The sequence below is a fragment of the Crassostrea angulata genome, chromosome 10, assembly GCF_025612915.1.
Source record: "Crassostrea angulata isolate pt1a10 chromosome 10, ASM2561291v2, whole genome shotgun sequence".
In the NCBI taxonomy this organism is placed as follows: Eukaryota; Metazoa; Mollusca; class Bivalvia; order Ostreida; family Ostreidae; genus Magallana; species Magallana angulata.
In genome coordinates, this window is record NC_069120.1 from 13,950,443 (window position 1) to 13,966,949 (window position 16,507).

Consider the following 16,507-nt stretch of genomic DNA (forward strand, 5'->3'; position numbering starts at 1 on the left):
TTTTATAAATCATTGATTCTTACATAGAATTGGTCTTAAACATTATATCATATAAATGTGTAAAGTGGTAATTTCCGTACTTGCGCGGGATACCATCTAGTGCCATATAATTTTAGTGGTACTATGTTCGTTAAAAGTGAAAAGGAATATCACTGTGTACGTGTATAAGTGACAATTTGAATAAAAGAACACACCATTATAGCGGAATGCTTATCCTTAAATTCTCAATCTCAAAATATTTCCGCAATTGAGCTTTAATATTTTTCAAATATACTTAGCCTGGTCTTCCTTTAAAAATAATATACGGGTATAATGTCCTGGGGATCTATTCACAAAAAATCGTACGTCTACGATTACACCTTAAACTTACGTCAAACGTACGTTTACGTTTATGGTGCTATTCACAAAAGTTGTCGTAAGATAACAACGTTGCCGTACGTCTGTTACAGTCGTAAGTGCATCTAAGTTCTTAGTTACCGACATTGCTCATGCGCAGTGGGCATTGTGGAATGTTACATTCTAAATATGCCGGTTTATTTTGTCTGTTTCTGCGATAATAATGTTACTTAGTGTTATTACCCACGTCGGCGTGTCCATTGATAATTTTCCTTTCGATATTGTGAATTTTTTAAAGGTCGTTTGAAGAATAGATGTAGTATGTCTTTAATATTTTTTCTGTAGAAAAGTCAATAAGATGTTATTAAGTTCATGACTATCATTAGATTTTTATTAAAAATATGACCTAACATGATGGATTTTTGAGATCATGCTTCAAGTATTAATATTTGGCAGTTGAGTATTTAGACCTTGTTGTGAGCAGAAGCTCACAATAGGAAATTAAAAGGTATAAATATTTCGGTCTTTTTAATCAGTTTAAAAGTTGTTTCAAAGAAAAAAAAATGTTACACACAATTTTCTTAAAGGCTGGGTCTACCTTATATAAATAATTTTTTAGGGGGACCAGACGGACCCCCCCCCCCCCCCGATCCATGCATGAAATGTAGTATGCTGATTACATTACATATTGATATCTAAATAGTGTGTATTCATATGACTACTGTTTAACTGATTTAATGCATTTGTAGGAATAAAAGAAAACGCCTATAGTATCAAATAATTTTCGTAGTTTTGACTAATACTGATTCGATATACCCGGTGTAACGACGAAAAGTGACCCTGTAGAATACTGACCCGGGGGTCAAATTTCAACGGAGAAGACTGACCCAGAGTCAGTATTCTATGACAAGTAGGGTACTTTTTCTACAGTAGAAAATCATTCCAGACCTGTAGATCTACGACCCCCACACGTTGAAAACTGGCCCCATCAAATTTTGACCTCGCTGAAAAACATCAAAAAGTTTCTACTTGAGAAAAAAAATAATTGCAGAGACCAATTAGTGTATTCCAACAAACACGAAAGGTCGCAAACTGGTTTGCTTTGTTCAAATTCTTATATCAAATTTCCCCACATAGGAGAAAACTTGTTTTCTAAATATACAAACAACACGTGCAAGAAACTTTACTCTAATCAAAAGGTAACGATTAACGCATCGCTGAAACAAGTTATTGGAGGATGCAATTTTGCAGTGATTCACGAATGACATTATATTATGCTATTTACATGTAATATTTCACATAATAAATATTGTTTAAATTATTAAACATTATACATGTATTAGACCGAATGCTTTTTACCTGACAGATCATACACTTTGCCTCAAATAAATTGTATAAAAGGACTTCCCTTCCAGACTTTCTGTATGCAACATGTTGACGATGACTTCATTTTTTAACTATCAGCAAACATACCTCAATATATGATATACTTTATTAACACTCAGTTAAGAGTTCACTTTTTCAAGAATATTAATAAAATAACCGCTGGTTTTTTTTCTAGATATTCTAGATTGAGTGTAAATGCCTGGAACACTTACATGTTTTTGCTAAATCAAAGGAAAGTTTAATGTTAATTCAGAATATGCCGATATTAATTGCTAGATTCAGATGTCCTTTATACATGTAAGTACCGCGGTTGTATTCAATAGGAGTCAAAGTCAGTGCTACACGTAAAGCCTTTTTAGTGTCATTGTTACTTTGCGATTTGATATCACTGTTATATACTGAAGTTTGCAAGTACATTTTAATTTTGATTACAATAGAGATCGATTTCGAACTCACAGAGAATCATCTTTAAAATATTTTGTTTCTTTAAAAATTTGTTCAATTCTAAATTCGACATTTTGGAATTTGTGACGTTTATATTGACTGTATTATTATATTATATCAAGCATTGTATTTGTCTAACATATTCTTCTTAGTAAACCTGTTGTAACAAAAAAATAATTGTTCTTAGAAAAATCAAAATGGGATGATGCATGCAATCGTGGATTTAAGGAGTGGGGGAATTCAAACTTTTTAAATTCTCTCACCAAATTGACCGATAATAGGCCTAGAGCCCCCCCCCCCCCCTCCTTGGCAAATATAATTATCCCTCGGATCCCTACCAATTTTTTTCTGTTTTTTTTCTGCATACCATAAGGGCGTGTTTTATATTCATTCAGAATGATATCATACCTTTTCAGTCATGGTTTGACAATGTAAACATATGTCATTCCCCCCCCCCCAACCTTTTAATTTTTTTTCTCCTACATTTGTACCTGTTTTAACTATCTATTTCTCTAAGGTACGTCTTTTTCTTCTGTTGCCTTGATTTAATGTGAGGAAAACATATTAAAATCAATGTACTTTAATTAACTTGACATGACTATATCTTTCATTTTTTAATTTGAAAAATTAAATGACTAAGATAACGATGATAAGCAATAACAGGTGATCGGAAATGCGTACTCAAGGTGGTTATTCGAACATTTAGTATCAAACAGGCAATCCCCCAGCCCAGCACCAGCACCACCCCTGCATCCACCCTAAAGACAATAATAATAATATATAGTCGATATTCTACACGATCATTTTTCGACAACTCTTACGGAGAATAATAACCCACAGGCCATAATTCCTATGATGTAATCCAAGTATTCTACAACGAAGTGGGTCATTTTTCTACGTAGAAAAATGACCCCCGGTCAATATTCTATGGGGGTCACTTTTAGTCGTTACACCGACATTGCTGTCGAGTAACATATATCTTTTCCAATATGTGTAAGGTTTTGGATTATATACTTGAATGATTATAATTGAGCTTCAAATAAGAAACAAGAAATCATATTGACGCAAGCGTCAAATGGGCCGCAAAAAATATAATTGTTGTATGAATCATTGATTGTTTACATAAAAACACACCACAAAGAAGAAAATAAGAGTTGGTTGTACTAAATTTTATGGTAAATTTTAATATACTTTCAGCAACTTGTTTTGAAGTTTAACATTTTACTATTATCATAAAGAATCGATTTCGTTACTGTAAGCATTTCCAACGGAAATTGTATGATCATTGCCATAGTATGAAGTAATGGAGAACACACTGCATGATTTGTACATTACTCTAATACAAAGTTCAACTCATCATTTTTCTCTTGGAGATTATAAATTTCAAACGGTTAACCATTTTGGGTTTTTTGTTGTTGCATAGTATTGAATGAAAACTTAATGCATTAGTTTAATATATGATTTCCAGGGACCTCATAATAAAATAAAAATGGATAAATCAAATTTTCCACTCAATTCATATTTTCATTTCTGTCAAATTCTTGCGTAAATAATTGATATAAAAATAAATGTCATTTCACGATATTTTCTACCACATTTTACATGGAAATATAATAAATACACACGCAAAGTCATTTTATTTGACACGGCACATAGAAATTCAAATATATCATTTATATAAAATTTAATAACATTCAGGTCTTTAGTATTTCAGGTCTTTAGTATGTCCCGCATACCGATCCTGCAATCGCAACTTCTCGGGCCTTTTCCGAGCCTGCCGATCATAATGCATTGTTTTGAAAAGAATGAAAAACTCCGAAATTTTCCGAATAGATTATAGTCTCGATAAAATACGACAATATACTAAGTATGACCTACTTTTCATTTACGAGTAAAACAAAAAATATGTGATATTTTCTAAAAGGCATAATAAATATTTCTACATGCAAATTTACTTTTAATTCATAAAAATAAGCATAGTATTAATTCTATTAAAAAAGGACTATCCCGCAGAAACGCAGTAACAATATTTAAATGTGTATCAAATAACGGACCGCCTTCCGGCGGCCCGTAATAAGAAATATAAATTTCAACCACCATAAACATATTTTGCAATACGGGATACAAAGGGATCTCCGGCACTGTTTTTTCATGGCAAACCATAGCGCGTTATCAAATAGGAGTTTCTTTTCTTAATTTTGCTTATGACAAAAAGAAGGTAGAACTGCCATAACTCAACTATAAACATATCAATTATAGACTTACGTCAACCCAATAGTAGACGTAAACTTACGACTGTTTTTTGACGCAACGTCACACGTACGACATTTTGTGAATAGCTAAAATCCTACGAAAAAATCGTACGTCAAACTTACGTCTACGATTAAACGTACGATTTTTTGTGAATAGATCCCCTGGTGTATATCATAGTCCTTATAATACAAGTTTTTAAAATAAATTTCAAATGAAAAAAATTCTCATTTTAATCATAAGATTGAATTAAAAGTACAAGCACATTAATTAAATTTACAAATTAATTAATAGTCATTATGCGAACTTTTACCGGCGTGGATGATATCGCAAGGAAGAATGTTTGCTATGATACATTTCCTTCAGGAAATACATTATAAATTAATAGTTTTCGGGGGGGGGGGTAATAAAATTAAATACTATATGGTTAATGTAAGAGAACATTCGGAGAATGGTTGGCTATACTTAAGTTAAGATCACAAGTCAATGAAATTTCAATGAATTGAGAAATATTAATCGCCCCAAAACTTTTTAGTATGTAGTATATAACTTCAGAGTAAAGTGTGAATATGATTGTGTGGGTGCGCGGGCGTGTTTTTGAATTTAACAGATAAAAGTGTAAATTTACAAGACTAATACATGTAAGTGAATCTTGTCGATTATTGTATTTAATTTTACGTATTTTTACATTTTGTGGCATATACATGTATTTAACAGATTAATGTATTAATTTTGCGACCGATGTGTAAATTTTACAGATTACTGTGTAATATCTTAAAGATTAAAGTGTTTGGAAATAACTGTGTCAATGTGGAACTAATACGCTTCCGTAGCATACATCAGACGTGTCATTTAAATATCGAACATTGATAACAACTGCGCAATAAATTAAAAGAGGTGATGTAATCGGGTCAATATTATGTTTACATTTAATGACGGTGTGTATTTCCCCTTATGTTTGCATTGGAAATCTGCGATTGTGTGAACACACTTATAGCCTTGTTATAGCGCATGAGCACAAGTTTATATGCCATCACGCGTTTTGAATATATCATTGTAAGATTGAATGAAACTTAAACTTCCAAACAATGTGATATTTACTTAATGAAAAAGAATCGTTAAATCATACCTATTCGTTAATAAAAAAAATTTCTTCGACTAAGGTTCTGGCAATTATATATTTTTAGTTGCACAAAGGCAAACTATATGACTTGTTAAAATAGCTGTTCCATCTATGTTTCATAACCCTGACTAAAAGCGTATATATTGACTTTTAAGCGACGATACACACATATCTTTTACAAATAAACATAAAAAGGAATAAGAATATAAGCACTGAATGTTTATTTTTGGATGTCGTCGGTCTTATCATGATCACACCAGACCGTTCAGACAAATCACATACCGCGTTATCGCGCAGTATTCATACAGTCAAATGCAGTCAACACTTCTTATTCACTGCAATTTCTTGCAATAAAATAAACATTCTTTTCGTAAGCGTTATTAACAACATAAGATGTTCACGGCGTCGCCGATCTCTTTGAAACACACATTTTTTAAAAGAGTGTGTGACATACACACGCTGGATTTATTAAGAATGCATATATTCATGATCTTTTATAACATAAATATATTTTTATTTTCTTATCAAAAACACAATAGTCAATTAAGGGATCCAGGTTGACTACATATTTTGTCAGATGTATTAAATGTAATTGTAATCTGAATTAGATTATATACATAAACATATTTACCCAAATTTTGAAGGTATCTAACCAGAGATTTTCCACGATGACTAGCAGTGGGATTTGCACCGGACTTGATGATTGTATCTACCAATTCCTTACCGCCGTTGTTTTCAAGTACAAACCCCAAAACAGAGGATCCAGTTGGGATATGGATATCATTAGGGTTTGCCCCCCTCTGCAAAAGGAATGGAACGAGAGTTGGACATTTCCATGCCATCAAACAAATGCAGGACATTTTTCTATATATCTTGTTGTGTAGTTTAATTCGCCCTTCAAATTGTGATCCAGAATTCAACAAAATTGAGACATTTTCTACAAGTCTATGCTTGATCGCCAAATGGATGGGGCGTTGCCCATGGCGCCATAATTCGTCTTTGTCAGCCCCGTGATCTAGTAGCAATTGTATCATTTTAGCATTTTCTGGCTGTTGGCATGCAATATGAATGGCCCTATATGAACCAGATATTCCAACATTTGGATCAGCTCCATGATCGCAGAGAACCTTGGCTGACTCAAAATCTCGTTGTAATATTGTTTCTATTAACTCTGTGGATCCGCTTGAAAGTATTTGATTAACGTCTAATTTCCCTTTCAGTTGTAGATGCTTTATGATTTCTTCTCGATTCTGCTCCGCACGTAATGCAAAATGTAGAACACCGTGCCCATCAATAGTTTCCGAGAGGAAAAATGGGGTTTGGTCAATATTTTCACAAAGAAATTTTACAACATCAAGTCGTCCGTATTCACAGGCGATGTGCAAAGCGTTTTTCTTCGAAGGAGTCGCGACGAACAAATCTGCTCCGTTCTCCGCTATTATCTTTAGAAACTCTACTGGTTTTGTGCATGATAAAAGCACTAAGCAGTTTTCGTCTCTCTCACAGTTAATTTCAAAATCCAAATCAAACGGTTGTGGTAAATTTAAGAACAGATTCTTAAATGCTTTGATGTCTTGAATAAACAGTTTCCAGAACAGTTGTCCCCCTATATTCTCCTCATTTTCACTGCTGTACGTATCATCTTTTTCCTCCAATCCATCCGCCATTTTAAGAAACGGTTCAAGGAAATTAAATCGAAACTTATATGAGGCTCTTGACGTCATTCAGAGCCTATTTAAAACTGATATTTTAACCACCCCATTTAGATATAAATAACGCTTTATTTAAAAGTCCTGCCAGTTCGTAAAATTCTCATAGGTAAATCTCCTGCTCCTGCTAAACCAACATGTATGTACTTTATATGTTATCAGTAAGTTGCTAAATATAGCTTTACAGTGGAAAATACCGCCTCCCATTGATCAGAGTTCACTTCCGCACTGCCTTTCTGGCTCTGTTCAATAAATTTCTACTTTATTTAGATATTTTCATTTTTCATTAGTTTGATTTTTTGCTCAGTCGAAGGGAAGGGTTTAAAACCCGTCTACGCTTCAAAATAATTATGAACTCGATTATTTTTTACTTTGATATCGGTAAAAGCGAAGTGTTTTGAATATTTTTAACGTTGGGCGTACTATGTTAGTCTTCTAATCGGAAATTATTTTCATTCTTTGGAATTTCAACTGGAATGCATTTTGATTTTGTAATCTCCCTATTCCGTTTAACAATTAAAAGTTTATTTTCAAAAATTTATTTATTTCTGAATTCCCCACTTGCAAGTTTTCTGTTTCTTTTTTATTATCTATGTAACTCGTTTAGCCACCTATTGTTAAGCATAATGCAAATTTCTGTGTATATTAATTTTTTCAAATTTTTTATGTTTATCCTTTTACTGCTGTGCGGAGATATTGAACTTAATCCGGGTCCTTCTATTGTAAATATTCTGAATATTCTACATCTCAATATCCGCAGTATCAGACACAAGTTAGGTCAGTTAAACTACTTTATTCACGACTTTGATATACTATGTTTCACCGAAACCCACTTAGATCCCAGTGTTAGTAACGATAACATTATTTTAGACGGTTTCAGTCAAATATTGCGTAAAGATAAAAATTGTTTTGGTGGTGGTGTAATGATTTACCTTTCTGATCAAATACGTGCTACTAGACGTCCCGAATTTGAACCCGCTGACGTTGAATGTTTATGGGTAGAAATAGACAACCATACCTTTAAATATTTTCTTAGCTGTCTATATCGCCCACCAAATTCCGATAGCATTTTTAGGACTAAGCTTTCCTGGAGCATAGACCAAGTAGGCGAGCACTCAGATAAAATAATAATTGCTGGTGATATCATTGTAGATCTCTTTACTGTTCCACGAACGCACATTATCTTTGAAATTTCTTCTACGTACAACCTTGTTAACAATATACATGAACAGACCAGAATTTCACACACGTCGAACACACTTCTTGACCCAATTTTCACTACTACAAATATCCAAGTTTACGAATCGGTCAATTTATTAATGGACTCGTCCGTTAGCGATCACAAAGCGACATACATAGCGCTTTCGTCAAGTCTAAACTATAATCGTTCCTACAAACGTAAGGTATGGGTCTACAAAGATGCTGACTTCGATAAACTAAATTCCTGAATTCAACATTGCGATTGGACAAACATTATTACAGAAGTTGACAATGTTAATATAGCAGTTGATAATTTTACCACAAAATTTCTTTCGTTCGTTAGGGAGTGTATACCGGAACAAACAATAACCATTCGGCCTCGTGACAAGCCATGGTTTGACTCTGTATTACGGAGAACGATCAGAGCTAGAGACCGACTGCGTAACAAAGCAATTGAAACGAATAAAGATTCTGTTTGGTCTGCGTATAGAAAGGTCCGAAATTCAGTTAAAAATATGAAAAAAACACGCTATCTCAAATTATGATGACAATATAGAAACGTATTTAAATGATTCAAGCAAAAATAATACTACATGTAAGTTATACTGGAAGCTGATGAAAGACTCATTTCATATGAAGCTTTCAACGGAAATACCACCAATTCAAATTTCTAATATAAATGGTACAACCAAGTTTGTTTATTCAGATATTAGGAAGATCGAATCTCTTAATACATATTTTTCTTCAATTTCTTCTGTACACAATAAGAATGCGGCTTTACCTAATATGTATAGTTTATGTAGAGAAACACTTTGTAATATTTATATAAATGAACAAGAAGTGTTAGACATTATTTCAATATTACCTTTTTATAAAGCAATTGGTCCTGATTTGGTTAGCCACAAAATGTTGAAGGCAACCCTTTTTACTATTGTAAAACCACTAACATTGTTATTTAATAGATCACTTGTTAATAATACTTTTCCATGTTTTTGGAAAATTGCTCACGTTATTCCTCTATTTATAAAAGATGATCCGTCATTGGTTTCTAATTATAGACCGGTATTTATGTTATCATGTGTTTGTTGCAACCACTATTGAAATAAAACCATTATTGAAATAAATTATTTCAATAGTGGTTGGGAATGTATTTCATTAGAAAAATAACCTTGCAACCACTATTGAAATAAAACCACTATTGAAATAAATTATTTCAATAGTGGTTGGGGACTTATTTCATTAGAAAAATCACTTTGCAACCACTATTGAAATACAACCACTATTGAAGTAATGATTTTAATAGAGATTGAGGATGTATTTCATGATAAAAACTATTTTACAGACACCATTGAAGTTCAGCTACTATTAAATTTATTTTTTTATCGTTAATGGGAATGAATTACTTTATAAAATAATATAACTATGTAATCACTATTGTAACACATTTGGAAGGAAAGAAGTTGTAAATCATATTTGCAAACTATTTTGAAATGCAAGAAATCTAACGAATAATACCAAATACACAATTAGGTTACAAGTTTCACTACTGTGTAGAAGTAAATAACCAATTCTTGCAAATAAACATGCATATACATTTCTTTTTATCTAACAACTAATTCAAATGCACAATTAAGGTACTAAAGACTTGCATATTTCACGGTAATAGTAATCGATATATGATATAAATGTACTAATTTTAGGATGTCCACTGTTGTGCAGAAATAACCAATCCCCGCAGATAAACATATGAAATTGTGTTCATATCTTTTCTTTACCTTTCTCTTTCTATAGATATATCATGTTTTATGGAAATTGTGAATTATTTGTATTAGAAGACAACGTTGTAAATTGCCAGAACTTCTATTCAAAACCCCTGCATATTAAAAAAAAATTATAGCTGATATATCATTATAGATTTATGTAATAATGAACATCTCTATTAAGATAGATATTTTCAATAATGGTTGAGGATGTACTTCATTAAGACCAATATTGAATGAAATAAATTATTTCAATAGTGGTTGGGTATACGTTTCATTATAACCACTATTGAAATAAATTATTTCAATAGTGGTTAGGTTTGCATTTCATAACAACCACTATTGAAATAATTTATTTCAATTGTGGTTAAGGATGCGGTTCATTACAACCATTATCGAAATAAGATATTTCAATTGTGGTAGGATGTTATTCTAATGCCTTTTATTCCGACTGTGCATAACACTTTCGGTTCCAGATGACAGATGGTATGGGAAACATGACCATATAGAGGTAAATCAAAGAACATTATAATCAAAATTGAATTCATAAGACATACTTCTTCTCTTAAGAAACTCCCCTAGCAGAAAGGAAAGTGTAACAAACAGACATAATAATAGACATAAAACTGAAATGCATCATCAACCACTATTGAAATACTTTATTTCAATAGTGGTTGAAATGAAAGGTATCCCCAACCACTATTGAAATAAATTATTTCAATAGTGGTTGAAATGAATTTCATCCTTAACCACTATTGAAATAATATATTTCAATAGTGGTCGTAGTGAAGTACACCCCCAACCGCTATTGAAATAATTTATATTAATAGTCATATTAATTTTATAATAATAATCATCAATAAGAAATTATTCAAGACACAGGGGGTTTGAATAGAAGTTCTGGCAATTTACAAGATGTTCACTATTGTGCAAATAATATACAATATCATAGGACATGATATGTTTCTAGAAAGAGAAATGTAAAGAAAAAAATATAGATTGTCAAAGTAATATTAATAAAGAAATTCATTCTAAGCTACGATTGAAAAAATAATTTTAATAGTAGTTGTACTTCAACAGTGTCTGTAAATTGATTTTCAAAATGGAATACATCCCGGAACACTATTTGAATATATTATTTCAATAGTGGTTGTATTTCACTAGTGGTTGTAAAGTGATTCTTTAAATGAAATACATTCCCAACCACTATTGAAATAATTTATTTCAATAGTGGTTTTATTTCAATAGTGGTTGCAAAGTGATTTTTCTAATGAAATGCATTCTCAACCACTATTGAGATAATTTATTTCAATAGTGGTTTTATTTCAATAGTGGTTGCAACATGTGTTAGTAAAAGTATGGAAAGAATCGTTTTTAAACATGTGTACAACTATTTTCATAGGAACAATTTATTTTATCGATATCAAGCCGGTATTTTACCAGGTCATTCCACTGTTTATCAACAGCATTACTACTAGAAACAATCAATGGAAATCTTGTAAAAAATACTCTAGAGCGAGAAACAACATGTTTGATCAATTGTTTATGTTAGATTTAGTCAATATTGATACTAGTTTACTTTTATATGGCAACAACAACCTACCTTTAAATATCAACAAAAGCATTTTTGCTTCTGTACAAAAGTTTATAGACGAATCCTTGAGATTTAAATAATATTTCTTTGTGTATATCAATATTATATTTTCTTTTGTTCTATATTCATATGCATGGCAACTATTGTTATATTTAAGGAGAGGAACTTGTAAGTTGTTAGAAAATGTTTCTGATCCTTTTGTTTAATCAATAAAATATGTTCAAAACAAACAATTAAAAATTTAAAACATGACAATATGATAAAATTTTAGAGTCAAAAAGCAAAAAAAATTCTTTCATTGACGAACATTCAAGAATTCTAATTGGCGTCATTTATCAATAAATCCATATTGATTAATAGACACAGTACCAGTTATAAGTATGAAATATCATTAACATGTTATAGCATATACATCTATACTTGAACCATTTAATATTTATTAGTTTGATACGATATTGTCGTTTCTGATTGTCGAGAAAATTCTTTGATACCTGCATCAATAACTTTTTGCGAAGAATAATGACCCCCGTAGAATAATGACCGGGGGTCATTTTTCTACGTAGAATAATGACCCCCCGGTCATTATTCTACGCAGAAAAATGACCCCCCGGTCATTATTCTACGTAGAAAAATGACCCCTTTGCCTGAAGAATAAGTGTCATTTTCATAAAAATGTGCACACTTCACATGAAGAAAAGTGACCCCTGTAGAACAATGACCCCCTTGTAGATTAAAGTTTTTCAGTATATATTTTTTATTATTTGTGAAATAATCTATTACACTATTGTTATTTTTACTACTGCAGTTTACAGAAAGTAACAGAAATTATAATTCATTTTCAAATAAACTTAAAGTGAAAGAAGGGGTATATCTTAGAAAATAAAAATCCTTACGTTATAAAAAGATATTGAGGTATTGCATCGGGGTATGGTTGTCTCTAATTAACAATTACATTTACATATATCTTTGGTTCCGATAGGGCAACTTCGACCTAAGTTGCAAGGGCGATAGTGCGAAGGCGAAGGAGCAAAAGTGCAAAGATGCGACGACGAAACGCGAAGACGTGATGCCTAAAGTGCGAAGGCGAAGGAGCGATACTACTATCGCTTCTTCCCAACTTTGCACTCTGGCCTTCGCATCTTTTCACTTTCGCCTTCGCGTTTTTTGATTGCATTCAGCAAGTCTCGGTCGATTACATATAATTTAATACAGGCACCGTACTCGACAAGGTTTTCCGATTAATCCATGCTATTATTGGTACGCATGCGCTAGGCCATCGCGCTTACTATGACTGTTTATAAATATTTTAATGTGTACATGTAACATAAATGTTTACCAGTGTTGGCTATGCCTAATCATTATCTACTCCACACAAAATTTAATGTCCGCCATAGTGTGTACATATGCACTTCCAGACTCCTGTCACTTACCAGCCGTCTGTTTACCGTGGACTAAACACAGTAACATTCTAATTTCATTATGCGACACTCCTTGCTCATGCATGGATCTAGAGGGGGAGAGGGAGTAAATTGTGTAATTTTACGCAGTAAAACGGGAGAGGGAGTCCGGACCCTATCCTCCTGGACAATTTAATTTTATAAAAAAAAATTCCAAAATATGCCTCGGAACCCTTTAAACGATGGAGAGCTCCGCAATTATAAAACATAGGTAATCACAGATTACAAAGCTCACCGAGACGAGGCATCACCTTTATGAGGCATCACCTTTATGAGACCACCTTTGTCATATTTATGAAAACCATCCTTTATGATCTTGGATATTCATGGATTCTGTTTTGACACAATATCGTATATCATCTGTTAAAAAATTGTATGATAATCATATGATCATATGTTAATCAATATAATGATATAAAATTAAAATTGCATCCTATCATACTTATAATATATATCATATAAAACCATAAAATACCGTAAAGAATTGTGAGACATGATATTGTAACGTATGATATGACATTATATTGTGTTATAAATTATAATTGTATTTGATCAAATAAAATAAAAGAATATCATAGAACATAATACAATATAGTATTATATGAAACAATATCATATTGCAATAATACATCATAACATTGAAACATATGATATTATATTGTATAATTAAGCATTGAATCATTATTTTTTTAAAGATGTGGTCTCATAACTGCAACGGTGTGTGCATACAAATTGTAAACGCGTGCTAGTGCGTTATGAAAATTTGTTTGCACATATCGTTGCAGTTATAAGACCTCATCTTTCAAAAAATAATGATTAAATGCTTATATCTACGTTTTTTAAACATGTATTTCCTTCCCGCAAATATGATTTGTTTTTAAAAAGCTCTGTCTGATGCAACGAGTTATTCGAAATTAACGGAATGGCCACTGGAACAGCCGAAATATGCTGACAAAAATAGTGCACAGCGTTTTAAATTCTAATAACACAATTTTATTTTTTTTCCTGTAATTTAATGAATTTGCTCTTGGTAAACTAAGAAATTATTCAATTGAATTCATTTAACAGTCAAAATATATTTACATCAATGAAATATTTATCAGCGTAAGTATATTTACAGGTCGTTATCCGGTTTGAAGTCGCGAGAAGAGTCAGTTCCTGTTCTTAGAGAAATACTGAAGGAATACTAAATGTATTCATACGCACCAGACTTGGTGATTGGGTCTTCTGTGTTGTGCGTAAATATCACTCAAATCAACCAATGCAATTTAATAGAGGGAAACAAAGTAAATGTAAATATTATAGTATGATATTGTATTGTATGATACTATCGTATTTGATACATAATATGATATTGTATTATATGATACAATATAATTTGATACAACATTGTATCATATCAAATGATACAATATCATGGGATAAAGTAAAATATTATATAATACAATCATATTATACACATTGTATCATATGATACAATAATATATGTTAAAATATCATAAAACACAATTTCATGTGATATGATAATTTATCATATAAACCAATATCATATTATACAATATCGTATGATATGATCATGATATTTTATAATATTGTTTCATAAAAATCAATACATGTGTACTATACATAACAATATCACGATACAATATCATAAAATACATATATAAAAAAATTGATACAATATTTTATCGTTATCATATAACATTTTACAATATAACATATGATATTATATTGTATCCTATTAAACAATAGTGTTTCATATCATACAATACTTTATCATAGGAATCATGTTATATCATTTAACAACAACCTCATCTTTCTATCAAGCAGGTTTGAGTGAGGTAGGAGATTTCTCTTGCATCCTTGATAATGGAGATCAGGATCTACATCTAAAGCAACCTCTACGTTTCATTTATAATATAGTTAAATCAACTAGCTATCATCTATAAAACATGTGACCTGTTCCAAAAAACTAAACCTCATCAAGAATCATAAACCTATGGCTCTGATTCAGCATTCAAGGTGCATCAGTATCATAAGACGCACCATCCATACAAGTTTAATGAAGTTAGGACCAGTAGTAACTAAGATATAATCATTAGAGGGCACCTGCAACAAAACTTTTAACCTGCTCCAAAATCCTGAACCTCCTCCATGATCCGAAACCTATAGCTCAGATTCAGTACTCAAGCCTGTCTGGTGCATCAGTATCATAAGACACTATCAATGCAAGTTTGGTGAAGTACGGACCAGCCGTAACTTAGATATTAAAGGGCACCTGCAACAAAAAACTTTAACCTGCTCCAAAAACCTTAACCTCCTCCAGCATCTGAAAGTTAGGAACCAGATTCAGTAGGTCCAGATGCATCATTTATGTAATTTTGTTGAAGAGAGGACAAGTAATAACTTAGATAAGGAGCTGCAACTAAAACTTTAACCAGTTCCGGACGCCGACGCCGGGGATATAGCATATGCTCCCATTGACTTCGTCTCGGTGAGCTAAAAAGGCGAAAGCGCAAAGTTTCGAAGGCGAGAGTGCGAAGTTGCAAAGGCGAAGAAGCAATAATAGTATCTCTTCTTCGCCATCGCAACTTAGCACTTTCGTCTTCGCATCTTCGCGCTTCGCCGTCGCATCTTCTATATTTTTCATATTGTTCATGAATTATACTTGCATTAAGGATTTCCACAATACAAACTGTTTGGTATACAAGTTCATTACCCAGAATTAATGATGAAACCAAAATTATGAAAAGTTTACTCCACTGTTAGGCATTATAACCAAACTGAAGTTAGTAGGCACTGACAGCAGCCATTACGACAGTAGAGGTTAACAGCCAATAAGGAAAATCGTCAAAGTACTGAGAGTACTCGTACAGAAAATATATTTTACTTTATCCTCGGCATACTTTAGTTTAGTTAATATCAAGATGATTAATGCTTCAATAGTTTGTATGAGCATTGGTAACTTTGGATACAATAAAGATCGTGTGATCAAAATCAAGCGGGATATAAACCCCTAACATGGGCCCTAACCTCTTATCAACGCTTTTAGAAACAATCTTATTATAATCGATCAGTGTTTATCATCTATTTAGATTTACTATTGTCAGGTACTCTTCACAAATTTGCTCCAAAAGAATAAAGTGTATTCATGATCACAACACAACAGTACAAATGTTTAGAATATTGATGTTCATGTATTACGTAGAAGAAAACAAAACTAACGCAAAATGATTTTTTTAAAAATC

General features: G+C 32.1%; 1 protein-coding gene across 1 annotated transcript in view; it reads right to left on the minus strand.

Annotated features, from left to right (window-relative positions):
• LOC128164918 (uncharacterized) overlaps positions 1–7,206 on the minus strand; it is a 100,588-nt gene extending 93,382 nt beyond the window's left edge. The window contains exon 1 of the mRNA XM_052829019.1: positions 6,171–7,206. Coding sequence (XP_052684979.1) covers positions 6,171–7,206 — 1,036 coding nt within the window. The remainder of the gene's footprint in view (positions 1–6,170) is intronic.
• Between the last annotated feature and the right edge of the window lie 9,301 nt (positions 7,207–16,507).